Source organism: Trematomus bernacchii, unplaced genomic scaffold, assembly GCF_902827165.1.
Source record: "Trematomus bernacchii unplaced genomic scaffold, fTreBer1.1, whole genome shotgun sequence".
NCBI classification, from domain to species: Eukaryota; Metazoa; Chordata; class Actinopteri; order Perciformes; family Nototheniidae; genus Trematomus; species Trematomus bernacchii.
The window spans coordinates 8,149,768-8,165,230 of record NW_022987727.1 but is presented as its reverse complement, the minus strand read 5'-3'; the positions used below and the strand labels follow the sequence as shown (position 1 = coordinate 8,165,230).

The window sequence follows — 15,463 nt, the reverse complement described above, 5'->3', positions numbered from 1 at the left end:
ACTTGTGACTTGTTAAGGTTGAGCTTCATGATGTTGCACAACATTGCCCCTCACTGTCCTTAATGCGGTATTACAACCGTTAACAAATCTATTTGTTTAATTTGTTAATACAATAATGTAATATACACAAAATCAAGGTAAACAATATAGCAGCACATACAAAACAGATATAAGTGATACAGTTAAATATGAAGAGCATAACATGAGAATATTAAAAATCGATTCCATGCATGCATAAACGTATATAAACATGTTTGGTCTGAGGTTTTGTGAAATAAAGAAAGAAATGTAAAAAAACAAAAAAAAACGGAATAATTGAGATATTCAAGACCACCATCTCCTGGTTTATTATATTAATAAATTAGTAGCTTGAATTTGTTTTGACTCCAACTGCAAGATACAAGAGCTGTGAGATATTCACAATCGAATAAAGGTGAGAACATTTTTGCATTATTTTGATTACAAAATAAATAAAAAATTACACTTTTATTTCATAATTAGTTTGATTATTATTATTTTAATTATTTATTTATTTACCCCTTTTTATATCTCTAGTAAGACATGAATATGGTTATGGGAAAGAAACAGATTGAAAAATAGTTTGCTGTGTTTTTTGTTACTGGTTCTCAAAGTACAATTTTATGCAATTTGCTAACTAAAGAAAGAAATACATTGTTAAAAAGAAGAAATATCAAAATCTTAAAACATATCTACTGCATAATTATCAGGTTATGTACACATTTGAAATGTACTTGCTTAGCCTTGTTGTAAATACAGTAGTTATAAAGCAGAAGCCATGCTGGTCTCCAGTTGACAGTTTTAGACCTCCAGAAAAACTAGGGAAGAAGAAGAAGAAGGAGCGGAAGTGACGTCAGTCCTGCCTGCAAGTGCTGTTTGTTGTTATGAAAGCTGCCGAGTGAATTGTTGGATAACTGCTGTTTCCCTGGGTTTATACAACACCATGTGGAAAGCTGAGGGACTTCCGCCGGTCTAGTCTCTGCCATAATACATTTATACTATTAAATAAAGTATTTTTTATCTTAAAAAGACAGCATGGCAAAGCGGAGAGGGGGTGCAGCAGAGACAGAGGCCGGTGCAAAGAAACTGAAGCAGGTTCTGAAGAAGGGCTGCGGAGCCAAAGCGAGAGGGAAGAAGAAAGATGCAGGTATGAAAAGTCAGGATTTATGCATTTAGCCCCCTTTAGATACATTTACATTCTGCCTTTGTGCTGCTAAGGATGTGTGAAGTTTGCATCAGAAAATGAATGGGAAACAACGTTTATCCTGCTAACGAGATCTCTGATTGTAAATAAAGCAGTCCGTTGGCGTGTCCTGGCAGTAGAGGGGTGTGTGTCTATGTTACCCTGAGCTTGAATGACATAAAGTTTTGATTCAGAAGAATAAACGTGTTCTGCTAAATCCATCCTGTTTTATACGGTTTAAATGTTATTAATTATGTCTGATGTCATTGCAGACTAGAATTCTCACTGCGCGGAATTGTTGTGAGTGATACTATGTCAAGTGATAGGGCAATGACTGAATGAACTAATAACCTTATATCATTCATAATACAACACGTGAACATGTTTCTATAATAATTGGCAATACAAGTCCAAGTTCTAAATGTCTTTTTATTTATTAATTTCAAACCCAAAACAGAAACTCTGCATTTTTAACAAGCTGATAAAAGCATTTTCCTAAATTTTGACTAGAAAAAGCACTTAAATTAACAATCATTTATCAATTTGGTTAGCTTCTCATTTTCTGTCCATTGAATAATGCTGAATCTTTTGAGAACGTAATAACTTTATTATTACCACATTATGTGGTTCTCATCTACGAACTGTCAAACTGATCATATAGGGGGTCTTCAGTGGTTAAAAACATACAACACTTTTTCAGTATTTACATTTTATTCATACATATGGCTGTTGTTGCCACCAGATAACTTTTTGAGCAGGTTGAGTGCAGGTGCTCGTGCGGGTGAAATGCATGGCTGCTGGAGTGGATCTGCTGGCCCACATACACATCTGTGCTCCACTTTATCAAAACAAGGAACATGTTATTGTTTGTGTGAGACCAGAGGAACATTTGTATTAAGTTTGCACGTGTGTATGCATGCATGATGCACCATACATATGCATACATACATGTTCCTTTTGATATCCCCCTGAGTCTTTCTTAGTTGTTACATGTTACATTTTTGTATCTTGTCCATAATCCATGTCCGTGGGCCTCTCTAATTTCTATGTTTATCTTATTTATTCAATCATTTTTGTATGTGCCTCTCTGCTTTTGTCACAGTTGAAATGCACATTTAGGCTTTGCTGTTCTTCAGAAAATGCAGAGTATATAAAACACACAAATATAATTACTCACAAAGATGTCAGCTTTTTAAGGAAAGAAAGATTGTGAAGTGAAAGAGTTGAAGCCAAACCTTTAATCTTCTCAGTCTTAACCATAACCCCATCACTGTATCTTAAAACTACTTCTGTGTGTTTTTAAGGTAATGGCATCAAACAGGAAGAGGATGAGATCAAGACGAAGGTCCAACCCAAACCACGTTCCTCCACAAAACGAGGAGCAGAAAAAAAAAATTCCAACACGTCTAAAACAACCACTGCTGTCAAAACCAGCAAATACTTCCAGTCGCCGGTGAAAGAGGAGACTGACAGTGAAGATGACTGTAACATGGTGACCTCAGCAGCGCCTGCCATTACGATGAAAATCATGAAAACAGAGGAAGAGGAGGAGGGCAGTGAGGAAGACGAGGACGATTGGGAGGAAGTGGAGGGTAAGTGAGAGATTATAAGAAAATAGTGCATACATTTTTATTCTCCACAAAGGTGAGAAGAATTCTGGCAGGACAGTGGAAAACTGAAGTGTTAAAATAATTGTTTCTTTGTTGATCAGAGCTCTCCGGGCCACTGGGTCCACCTGGTCCGTCGGAGCCCGTCCTGCCCATTCAGCCGGTTGAGATAGAGATTGAGATTGAGACCTCAGAGGTCAGGAAAAAGTAAGTGGACATTTGTGTTGTATTAAAGATTATCTGTGTTAGTTTCAAAAGGATTAGTTTTCTATGTCCAGTTATTCATTTTCAAGTGCTCCTTAAGTCCTGCGGACTGATTGTATTAGTATTTATCTCAAGTCCTGAATTTGACTATTTTGAACCTGCAAACACATTGCATCTTATCTGGATTTTGCCAAAATTGCAATATGGACTATTTCAATATCCAATCACCAAGGGCGTAATATTTGTTAAAATTAAATGTAGGCAAAACGTATGTCAAAATACAATTCTGAAAATAGAAATGTAGTGCCACAGAGAAGTCGCGCTTATAAATTACTCGCCATGCTTAAAAAACAGTACAAAAAACACACACTTTTTCATTTTAATGCTATTTTGTTATTGAAATGAGAATGTCCCTACAAAGTGGCCCAAAGACCCTGAAAATGTTATGTACTGTAACCCTGTCTTTGTTAGCCCTACATGCCTAATATTGTATACACGTATGCACATACTGTTGGAGCATCTAAGGAGATAAATGTGTATACGATTGTATAGATGTGTGTGCAAGTACGTATTGTATGTATGTATATTATGTATAGTATTTTCTACAACATAGTAAGCATTTCGTTTTGCCCAGGATGACCCTGTCTGCTTTCATGTTGTTTGTCTGTTCAAATGAGAATGTCCCACCAATATCGTGAATCCCATCACAATTTCAATATCAGTCATGATAATGGCAATTACATTTCTTTTTCAAAATGGCTAAGTCCTACAATGGAGAGTATTCAATCTGTTTTAAGAATAATCATGATTTCCCATTGTCCAGGAAAAAGAGGCAGGCGGAGTTTGAGACGTATCTGAGGCGGATGATGAACAAAATCAAGAAGGACGTGCTGGTAGATACACACAAGGTAAAAACTCATATTCTTCTTATCCCTGTCTCGTAATCCTGATTTGAAGTCAGTACAGTTAGCGTTTGCTCATTGCCACCCTCTGATTGGTCCATTAGGTCCACCTGATGTGCCTGATAGCGGGGGGGATGTTCCGCAGCAGTCTGTGCAGTGAACCCGACCTGCTGGCCATCACTCTGTCGCTGCTGCCCACACACTACAGCATGGTCGCCAAGGAACGCATCGACCAAAACTACCTCTCTGGACTGCTCAAATGGTGTGTGCTTGACAGAGTAAATTATAAAACGTATAGTAATGCCTGAAGATGCTTTTTTTTACCTTAGAATGTGTAAGAATGTCACCTAATAAGTAACTTTATCAAGGGAGAGAAAGGAAAAAAAAGATAAAAGACGGAGTGCTGGACGTCCGATAAATCACCAGAAGAAGGCAGACAGGAAGTAAACACTAACAGGAACTGGCAGTGTTTAAGGACTTGTTAGTGGATCAGAAAATGTGAACAGACTTGGACAGTGCTGCCGTAAAGTTGTTCTTGTCGCAGTTCCAGCTGTTGGTGCGCCGTGGATCTGAGGTTTTTTTTCTTAGCGGAAGAAACACGATCATTTTTAAGTCAATAAAATCATTTCAATTAATATTGGGAGTCGAGTCGTTAGTTTGTTTAGTATATGGCCATGTAATAAGCGGGATAATGTGCAGCGACTTGGTCATTATGGGGAAAAGATACTCATTGCATTTCCTATTTTCCTTCTCTTCCTCTCCTCTCCTCCCCTCCCCAGGTTTAGAGCAACATTCACCCTCAACCCCAGTCTTTCCTGTGAGGAGCGTCCAGACCCCCGGGCTCTGCTGGAGAGACGTCTGGCCAGCCTGTCGGGCAGAGACCACCAGGAGATGACTCATGTTGGTATTTTGGCACAGGAATAATCCTATTAATTGTCAGACTTTGAGTTAACATAAGAAGTTAAAATAAAGTGGATACATAATTCTGCTCCTTTGTGTTTGCTGCAGATGTTCCTGTTGGTCCTGAGGTCTCTGCAGCTCTTCTGCCGATTGGTTATTTCTTTGCAGCCGATTCCTCTCAAAGCCCCATCAACCAAGGTACGTGAATCAGTTTTTTCAAAGATTCAAGATTCAAAGGTTTTATTGTCATGTGCTACAGTGTAGAAATGGCAATGAAAATCTTATGACCCGAGCTCCTCCAACAATGCAACATATATAATAAAATACAAAAATAAATAGTGCAAGAAGTCTATATACACGTAAATAGAATATGATATATACAAGAACAGAATGTACAATTAAATATTGTACGTTAAGATGGAATTAAATATGGGTTATCACAGTGGTAACTATTTAGATAACTGTTCTAGCCCTTTAGAGGAATCTGATGTAAATACTGCAGCCCCACTCTCACAATAACTTTTTATGTAAAGACCATTCCTCTACCTTCATGCTTAAAATAATCAGTTGGATGGCCGATAACTAAAAGTCATGATAAAACACAACTGCTGTGTTGCATAAAAAACCACCCTCTCTGTTATTCTACATGTATAAATCGTATTGCCTCTGGGTGTTGACTATTGAATAATTACACAATATATGCTGGTATTTGGTCTTTAATGCTTATTTCCATAGTCAAAACCTCTCTCTGTCTTTTCTACAGGGTAAAGGGGCTACAACATCTCCAGGGGCCCCAGGAAAGGGAGACACAAGCCAGGATACATCCAAGAACTCCTCTCCTGAGTCAAAGGTCTCTCCTGGCACCAAGAGACCTGCAGGAGGGTGGAATATCAAGGGAGGCCGAGGAGGAAAGAAAGCAAAGACTATAGCAATTAAGGAAGAAGATGAGAAGACTATAACATCAGGAGGGCAGAGGCCAAAGAACTCAAAACGCCGCAGCATCGCCTCAAAAGTCACCTACAAGGAAGAAAGTAACAGCGACGAGGAAAAAAAGGAGGGTGGGCTCAGTGATGAGGATGAGTTTCAGGCGACCAGTGAGGAAGGCAGTGAGGAGTCAGAGGGAGGGTCTAAATCCAAAAAGGGGACAAAGGGGAAAGGCAAGAGCCAAAGCACTGCAGCTCCAAAGAGAAGGAGTAGCGAAGGGGGGGGAAAGGAGGAGGGAAATGAGCGAGAGGTAGATGACAAAAAAGAAGAAGGAATTACAAGCATCAGGAAAAAGCAAAGAAGCGGGAACAAGGCAAAAGGGCCTGGAGCGGACGAGTGGTTGGAAGTGTTTCTGGAGAAAACGTCCTCCTGGGTTTGTGTACACGTGGAGCAGGGTGTCGGGTTGCCTCACCTCTGCTCACAGAACGCAACAACGCCGGTGACGTACGTGGTGGCGGTGGACGGGCACGGCTTTGTGAAGGACCTGGGGAGGAAGTACGACCCCACCTGGTTAACGACGTCCAGGAAGAGGAGGGTGGATGAAGATTGGTGGGACGAAACACTAGGGCCTTTCCTGGGACCCGAAGATGAGAGGGACAAAAAGGAAGAAAAGGAGGTGAGATTCCAGGTTCTATTATTTTATTTTCAGTAATTGGTGTGGTCGTGGTTTGGGAGAATTCTAGAGGGAGTAGGCGACTCTGGATCAGGGTTTCAGCAGGAGAGAAAGTGAGTTATATCTCACACAGGCTCCGCCCTCTACTGGACTCTATGGGTACTGCCCTTGACCTCACTATGCAAGCGTTCACCTACTGAGAAATCTATGAATGTAGCCGACCCTCGGGGCGGGCCTACCTGAGTGCGCGCACAGGCCCACAGTATATAAGGCGGCCTCGACTCCCGCCCGTCATCCTTTTCTCTTCAGCGAGCTGGATAACAACTGAACAGTAAACGGAAGAGAGAAGAAGAAGAAGTCAAATGGACTCACCAATCCTAGAGCACCGACCCTGTCCTTCTTGCACCGGCCTGATTGCAGGTGCCGATCCCCACAGCCTCTGTTTTGAGTGCCTGGGGCCTGAACACGCCGCGGACGGCCTGGCCCAGTCTCCCTCGTGTAACGCCTGCCGCATGCTGCCACGTCTTGGCCGCCGGCATCGTCTGTAGCATTTCCACGCTTACTACGTGTCGCCAGAGGAAGAAGAGGACCACGTGGACCTCGAGGTGGTGGAGATGGGGGAACAGGAGGCAGATGAGGAGGTGCCATTTGTTTTCGCCATCCCGGCGAGGGGGAAGACGACGAGGGTTCCTCGATGTCGGGGGCTTCCGGCGTCCAGGAAGGGCCGCCGCACAGGTCCGCTCGTCAGGACTTCCCGTCGGTGATGGCCATCGCGGCGGGACGTGTGGGGCTACCGGTCCCCCCGCCACTACCGCCGGCGCCGGTCAGCCACCTCCGTCAGGGGTTTTACGGCCCGGCTTCTCCGGCGCAGCCGGCCTTCGTTTCGCCCCCGTTGCCAGACATCTGGCAGTGTGTGGAGGGGACGTGGCGGAAGCCACTGAGGACGAGGGCTCCAGTGGCAGGTATGTCAGGTATCCTGAGGGTGCAGGGCCGCTCGGACACAGCAGGTCCTGGCGTGCCCCCCCTTGATGAGAGCCTGGCAGCCCATCTGCTTCCGCAAGCAGCTGGATGGGCGGAGGGGAAAAAGCCTCTGCCCCCGCTGCCTCGTGCCCGGGAAATGCTGGAGTATTTGGATAAAATATTCCGGATCGGTACGCAGATGGCAGCAGCGGCCAATAATCTTGGTGTGTTGGGCGTCTCCTTGATTTCCCCTCAGGAGGTTGCCCCCGCCCCCCCGCCTCAGGACGAGAGTGATTATTCGGACCGCTGCATTGGTCAGATGAACAATCATGTCATGCCCCTGGCCACGGTGGCGTCACGTCACGTGTGGCTGGGACTCACCGCGCTGTCCAGGAAGGACCGCGAGGATCTCCTAGGGGCCCCCGTATCCACGGAGAACTGACCGCTCTGTCGGTACACCCGAGTTGTCTGTGGATCCGGGGTGACCGTAGCGGGGCGACACTCAGACCTTTGCTCCCAAGAGCTTAAGGAGTTCGTTCAGGTCAAGGGCTATACAGCTGGGCGGCTTTAGTCTTCCACCCCATATTGGGGACAGGGAGGCTAAACTGCACCTCCTCTGCCCGGTGCGTGCGCTAGCGTGTTATGTGGAGCCCACGGCTGCCATTAGGCGCACTGAACAGCTGTTTGTGTGCTTCGGAGGGGGTGTGGCCGGTAAAGCTCTGTCCAAGAAACGCCTGGCAGGCTGGCTCTGCGAGTGCATTGTACATGCCTACGGTCATGCGGGGAGAGCCTTCCCCACGGGGGTCCGTGCTCACTCTACACGGGGTATGGCTGTGTCAACAGCCTTATTTAATGGCGTGAGTGTGGAGGACATATGCACGGCGGCGTCTTGGTCCACGCCAGGCCTCTTCATAAAGTTTTATCTCTTGGACATGTCTCTGGCTCCTTCTCATCGTCTGTGCTTGCTGGGGCAACACAGGACTGGTGAGGGGCAGGCAGGGGGAGCCTTCCTCACTATTTTCTCCATGCACACCCTTCGCGAGGTAAGCATGTCTCGGTGTGCTCTATCAGCCAAGTAAACTGCGGCCCCGGCTCCGCCACGTTCACAACCGAGGGAGGAGAGGTTTGCGGTGCAGTGGCTGTTAACCAAAAAAGCCAGTCAGGGGCAGTGTGATGGGTTGTTGGACGACAGGGCGTGTATCCATCAGGGCTCCACCCACTGTACCCATAGAGTCCAGTAGAGGGCGGAGCCTGTGTAAGATATAACGGTGGGTTACGTATTGTAACCCTAGTTATATAAGCACAGGCGGAGCCCTCTACTAGGGGCCCTGTCTGTCCTATGCTGCTCGCTGAAGAGGGTGTAGGATGACGGGCGGGAGGCGAGTCCGCCTTATATACTGTGGGCCTGCGCGCGCACTCAGGTAGGCCCGCCCCCGGGGGCCGGCTACGTTTATAGATTTCTCAGTAGGTGAACGCTCGCATCGTGAGGTCAATGGCAGTACCCATAGAGTCCAGTAGAGGGCTCCACCTGTGCTTATATAACTAGGGCTACAATACGTAACCCACTGTTTCTGTTTTCTTTTTAATATTACTGCCGAATTTTATTCCATATTTGATTCCATTTGATTCCATTCTATGTCTATGTAAATACTGCTGTATTACTATATATTTTTATATTTTTTACATTTTGTAATGTTATTATATTTTCTTATAATAGTTCTCTATCTGAGTTTTTTTAATTTTTGTTTTACTTTTATGTATCAAGTCAAATTCCTCGTACGTGTCAACCTACCTGGTAATAAACCTGTTTCTGATGCTGATTCTGATTCTGAGTGATGGGCAAGACGTGCAATGTTTTTGGAGGTGGAAAGAGGAGTTTTTGGTGATCTGGTTGATATAGTTTTAATCACATTCATCCTCCATCTTATTTTCTAACACTTTACTTTGTTTTTCCCTCCCAGCTCCAGAGCAGGCTAATGAACAAACCTCTGCCAGTCTCAATAGCGGAGTATAAGAACCACCCGCTGTACGCCCTAAAGAGACACCTGCTGAAATACGATGCCATCTACCCTGCAACAGCTGCTGTCCTGGGATACTGCAGGGGAGAGCCTGTCTACTCCAGGTCAGTGAAACAGTCTGCAAAGCAATGCCACCTTATTTGGTTTGAATGTGAAACACACACAAGATGTTACTCTGCAGATCTCAGATCCCATATTAAATGTATACGAGTCATTTGTTTAACTGGGCGTTAATCCAGACATTTTAAGGCCATTTTCTTCGTTTCTAGATATTTGCACATACAGTATGTTGACATTAGTCAGTGGTTAGTCTACGTAAGAACAAAAAATATCAAAGCACTGTAAGAATTAAAGTTGTCCCAGTTTCCCACAGGTATTACACTTTGTTGTAAATGACCAAGTCCTGGTCATAAATGTACAAATATTTTACTTCAGGAGTTATTAAGAAGCACCTGAATGCATCAGAAGTTTTGGTCAGTGGGACGTTAGACCTTCTTGTTATTGGATAACAGTTTTAGTCTGAAGGACGCTCCTTTTTTAAACCGGGTGCTTTGGAAGAACAGATGAATGACCGCATACCATAACCTGAGTCTGAATGAATTGTGGCTGTGCGTCAGTGTCCACCTGGTGGAGCTGTTTGATGAGTTGAACTGTAATGTGCATGAAGCTGTGGCTTTCACATGTTAATAGTGACCTACATATCTGCAAATTATATCTGCTATACATGTTTGTTACTTTTTGTACTTAATTACAAATACAGCAAACATATATTATACATCTTCAAATAAATATTTCAGAATGAAGAATTAATGTTTTTCTTTATTATTGTGTTGTCTTTAGGGATTGTGTGCACTCCCTCCACTCCAAGGACACTTGGCTAAAAGAAGCACGGACTGTCAGACTAGGAGAGGAGCCATTTAAAGTGAGAGAGAATATTTTTCACACGTCTGTTTGTTTCTTGTTTGTTTTCTCCCCCATTCATCACTTCCCTTATTTCATTTTGTTTCCTTCAGTTTCTGCATAACTCTATCCCCCTCTTGCTCAATCTTGTCAGCCGTCATGATCTGTGACTAATGTTACCAAATAAGAGGAACAACCTCAACAACAGTTTACTTCATAATGAAAACTCACAATGTTGTTATTTGAATGTAAACACACACTCCACTGATGTTCGCACAATCTCTAAATGTATTTTAAACAGATTGACCAATCATAAATTCCCTAAAGAGTATGAGGTCTGGTTGATTTGAGCTGTGAAAATGACATACACTTACCCATGTAGTTTGTAGCAAAACGATGCATTAACACATTTCAAAGAGTAAATCTTTTCCTTTACAGTTTACTATATTACTCAGTTTCAAGAGTAGACATACATGTTTTCCTGCAAGTGACTATAGTTGCACACTGATTTTGAGATAGTTGACTGTAAAGCAGGATCAAAATGGTATTGCCTCTGGATATCAAACTTGAATGTAAGGTTTTTACAAAAAGACTTGACAATTTCATGGAAACACATCAGCTTTTGGACGACAGTCAATATGGATTCAGAAAAGACAGATCAACATATATGGCACTAATGGAATTAAGTGAGGAAATAGCAAACTGCATGGACAATAAAAAACAAAAAGCATTTGACACCATAGATCACAACATTTTACTGACAAAACTGGAACGGTATGGCATCAGAGGGGTGGGATTAGACTGGGTGAGAGATTATTTAAGCAACAGACAACAATTTGTTGAAATATGTGAACATAAATCAGAATACATGAACATAACTTGTGGAGTACCTCAGGGGTCTGTGTTGGGTCCAAAGCTGTTCCTCATATACATCAACGATATTTGCAGAGTATCAAATATATTGACATTTATTTTATTTGCAGATGACACTAATATGTTTTGTTCTGGGGACAATTTGAAAGAGCTAATGGAAGTGATAACAGCAGAAATGATTAAAGTAAAACATTGGTTTGGTAAGAACAAATTATCATTAAATATAAGAAAAACAAAGATTATGCTATTTGGAAAACATAAAACAAATCCACAGGTGCAATTAATCCTAGACAACATAAATATAGAAAGAGTATGTAAATAAGTTCCTCTGTGTGGTTTGAGAGCACAAAATCAGCTGGAAACCTCATATCAATCTTGTAAAAGCAAAACTGGCTAAAACTATCGCAATATTGGGGAAAGCAAGACACTTTCTGGACTACAATTATATACTCTGTATAATACACTCATATTGCCATATCTGAGTTACTGTGTGGAGATTTGGGGAAACGCGTACAAAACCAACCTACAGCCGTTATGCACATTACAAAAAAGGGCTATAAGAATAATCAATAATGTTGGATATCTTGAACACACTAATTCATTATTCTTGAAGTCACACACACTGAAGTTTACTGATCTGGTTACATTTAAAACTGCACAAATCATGTACAGAGCAATACATAATCTACTTCCTAGGAAATTACAAACATTGTTCATAGACAGAGAGGGTGGGTATCATTTGAGAGGAAATCTACATTTGAAACAACTCAAGGTCAGAACAACTCTGAGAAGTATGAGCATAACAATCTGTGGGGTGATTTTATGGAATGGTTTGGAGCAGGAGTTCAAACAAAGCACACATATAATTCAGTTTAAAAGGATGTACAGAAACACTTTTTTGGAAAACTATGAAATTGAAGAACGGTGATTGAAGATGAAAAATGAATGTAAATGTATGTATACATGTAAATATGTAAGTAGGAATAACTTGCAGAAATGATTTAAAGGATAATCATTGATCAGCAGTAAGTAAGGGGTGGGAATTAATAAGCATTTGCTTCCTCCTGCTCCCTTTCGGACATTGATAAATACTGTATTTTAACAATATGGTATTCTGTTTTTCACATGTTATTTTTTATTTGTTTTTTTTATCTGTTCGAAATGAAATGAAATGAAATGACTTTTAAGATAAAAAAACAAAGAGTGTAAAGCCATGCAAAACGCATTCAACAAAGTAAGTTCTTATCAATCACAGTTTTGAATGATAAAATTATGTTTTGCTGCCAATCCATTGAATACTCTTGGAAGCAATAATTCTATTAAATTGGTCTTAATTTGATCAATATCAAGATGGAAGAGACAAAATGGCTGGCAGCAAGAGCCTTAACTGAGTGAGTCTGCAATTTAATATTACAGCCAGTAAGCATTTATTAGACACAATGGTGCATGTACACTTTATAGGAACTCATCTGCTGTGTTTTGATGATTGAACTGAGTACATAAAGAGGCAGTGTGTATAACCCGTCTCACTTTGCTCCAGATGGTGAAAGGCTTCTCTAATCGTTCCCGTAAAGCCAGGATGGCGTCCGGGCAGACAGAGGAGAAGGACTTGGCTGTGTTTGGAGAATGGCAGACTGAAGAATACCAGCCGCCTTTAGCTGTGGATGGGAAGGTAAATGCCTTTATGGACCGGGATGATAACTGTAAAGAAATGTTTTTACTCTAACAGCAAATATTTATATACAGCAGATAAAATGGACCATGCATTAAAAAGACAATCAGTCATTTCGGAAGATATTTCAAATGAGTGCACTATTGTTTACATATTGTCTGTTGCCTTCAGGTTCCCCGCAACGAGTACGGTAACGTCTACCTGTTTAAGCCCTGTATGTTGCCGGTGGGCTGTGTTCACCTCAGGCTGCCCAACCTGAACCGCGTGGCGAGGAAGCTGGAAATGGACGCCGCCCCCGCCGTCACGGGCTTCGATTTTCATGGAGGATACTCACACGCTGTGTAAGACAACACTGAGGAACCTCTTAAAACACAAGACAGTAGGGGGTGTGATCAGTTCAGGAGTATATCAGGGTTTTTATTCCATTCTCAGTCTCAGGGTTTAACAACTCCACTGCATCGATTCTAACTGTTTTCATCGTTTGTGATTTTAACCTTTTTATCTTGTGAAAAAACAGATTTTTTACTTCCTGGAATCTAGATCATTATCTCTATTATTATTTTTTATTTCAATATAGTAAAATAAGTTATTCAACATTCACAATTTGACACAAAATGAGTATTACTTCAAGTAGTTCACATAGCACTGGGCACACAAAATGTTTGAAGCGTGTTCCATGACCTTTTACAGCCTTAGCTTTCACCAGTTGCTAAGTGTAACCTAATGAGCAAGGTGTTATGACATTTGTTTATTTTAATACACTTATTGTAAAAACTGCTATATCAGATTTATTGATTGATTTGCTCTAATTTGTGTTACATGCTTAAGAAGAAAAATGAAAGGACATATATAAGGTTTTTAAGAAAACAGGATAAATGTAAGGTGAATGAAGATCTGTATTATGTATGTTTGTGTGTTTCAGCACTGATGGGTACATTGTGTGTGAGGAGCTTGAGGAGATTCTCAGAGCAGCCTGGGCGGAGGAACAGGAGATTCAGAAACAGAAGGAGAAAGAGGTGAGTGTGACTGATGAGTACAGGTTAATTACTTTCTTTGTTCACGCAGTTATGATGGTTTTGCCATCTGTTATTTAAAACCTGTTCAGCACCAAAACACCCCGTCACTGTTTTCCTCTTACTGTTTCCAGAAAAAAGAAAAGAGGGTGATCTCCAACTGGACTCTGCTGTTGAAGGGGCTCCAGATCAGAGAAAAACTCAAACAGCGCTACGGAAAGTTAAACCAAGGTCTTCTTCAAGGGGAGGAGGCCGCCGGGCTTTCTTCAGATGAGGAGGGGGATGAGGGGGGAAGTCCTTCAGATAAGACGGCATCTGAGACTCTGGCCATGTCCTGGCCTCAGAACAAACTGGCTGAGGAGGACGGGGGGAGCATCAGCGGACTGAAGAGGACAGCGAAGACAAAACGAGAAAAGAAAGGACAAGAGAAACACATGTTCCCATTTGAAAAAGTGTGATGTCGGAGGTAAAAAAAAAACTACACTTGAGTTTAGTAAATCAAGTTCGATTACATTTCTCTCAGGAAAGGCTGCTTGTAGGGTTTACTCTGGTAGATGTTCTTCCATCGATGATAATGCGGTCATTAATCCCCATTCTGTGTTTACCATCAATGTGCATACTTCCAGTTGAACTCATGTACTGTATTTTAGATTTTTATACGAGAGCTTAGTATACATACTGTCCATGCCAAGTTCCCAGGGGGGTAACAGGCAAGGTGAATATAAAATCCAACAAGTTGACACGTGTTCTCTGTGCAGAAAGGTGCTCTGAGGTTGCATTGGAAAACACTCACTCAACATGAATGTGGGAACAGGGAATTGTCCTTACAACGTGATACTCACAGCACTCTTGTGAGAATGAAATGGGTGTTTTCCAAAACTCGATCAGTACAATGCTGCTGTTGAACCTGGTAGGCACTGTTTTTCTCCTCAGTTTAGCGCATTATACAATATATGCCGAATAGAATTGATTGCTTGTGTTGCAAGTTAACACAAAACCGCATCTAAAAACAACACTACAATCCCTACAGGTGAATAAACATTTCCATTCAGCATCTGGTGCCTCAGCTACCTTACACCGTTTCATTGCTCACTGGACTGTGAATAAGCTGATACAATGAAAACAGAAACTTGTACCATTGTTGTACATTTACAATTTGGTATCATCAGTTGCATGAACAGCCATGTTTTGGTTGCATTGCTTCTGTACACACATGAACCAAGTAACATTTATCTTGAGATGTATCCATGAACATTGTAAAAACCGCAGTTAAGAAGTTGTTAAATTATTTCTTAGCTCACACACTGTCTGTCTTGATTTCTCACCAAGCTTTCTGTACTTCCTCTTTTTCTCTCTTGTCTTGTTTGGCTGCTACATCCTCAGAGATTCTGTGTTTCTGTTGTATCCTGAATCAGCCTCTTAGTCATCTCTTTCACACTTTCTTCCTTTATACCATTTTGTCCTCAGCAGATGATGGCTGTATATAAATAGTAAAACGTTTTTTGTAATTTTTCTAAGAAATGTTAAAATCACCAGTAAAAAGCAAAAGCAACAAAAACGAAATCAATCTGTGTTTGCGTCATTTTTTTTAAGTCTAGTTATTTGTTTAAGTCTAA

At 41.8% G+C, this 15,463-nt stretch overlaps 1 protein-coding gene across 1 annotated transcript; it reads left to right on the top strand.

Annotated features, from left to right (window-relative positions):
- The first annotated feature begins 898 nt into the window (after window positions 1-898).
- Window positions 899-15,147, top strand: xpc (xeroderma pigmentosum, complementation group C). The gene is made up of 14 exons (XM_034145476.1): window positions 899-1,165; window positions 2,506-2,793; window positions 2,913-3,015; window positions 3,836-3,920; window positions 4,019-4,176; window positions 4,694-4,814; window positions 4,923-5,012; window positions 5,578-6,414; window positions 9,333-9,493; window positions 10,230-10,311; window positions 12,703-12,834; window positions 13,006-13,175; window positions 13,757-13,850; window positions 13,982-15,147. Exons 1-14 carry the CDS (start codon window positions 1,054-1,056, stop codon window positions 14,303-14,305), a joined length of 2,757 nt encoding a protein of 918 aa, XP_034001367.1. The 5' UTR covers window positions 899-1,053; the 3' UTR covers window positions 14,306-15,147.
- Window positions 15,148-15,463: the final 316 nt, after the last annotated feature.

What these genes read in the sequence shown, in the direction of transcription:
- xpc (XM_034145476.1), top strand. Translation starts at nt 1,054, where the DNA reads ATGGCAAAGCGGAGAGGGGGTGCAGCAGAGACAGAGGCCGGTGCAAAG. An exon ending in ACCTCAGAGGTCAGGAAAAA is followed by an intron (nt 3,016 to 3,835) that starts GTAAGTGGACAT and finishes CCCATTGTCCAG; the next exon opens with GAAAAAGAGGCAGGCGGAGT. An exon ending in ACCACCAGGAGATGACTCAT is followed by an intron (nt 4,815 to 4,922) that starts GTTGGTATTTTG and finishes TGTTTGCTGCAG; the next exon opens with ATGTTCCTGTTGGTCCTGAG.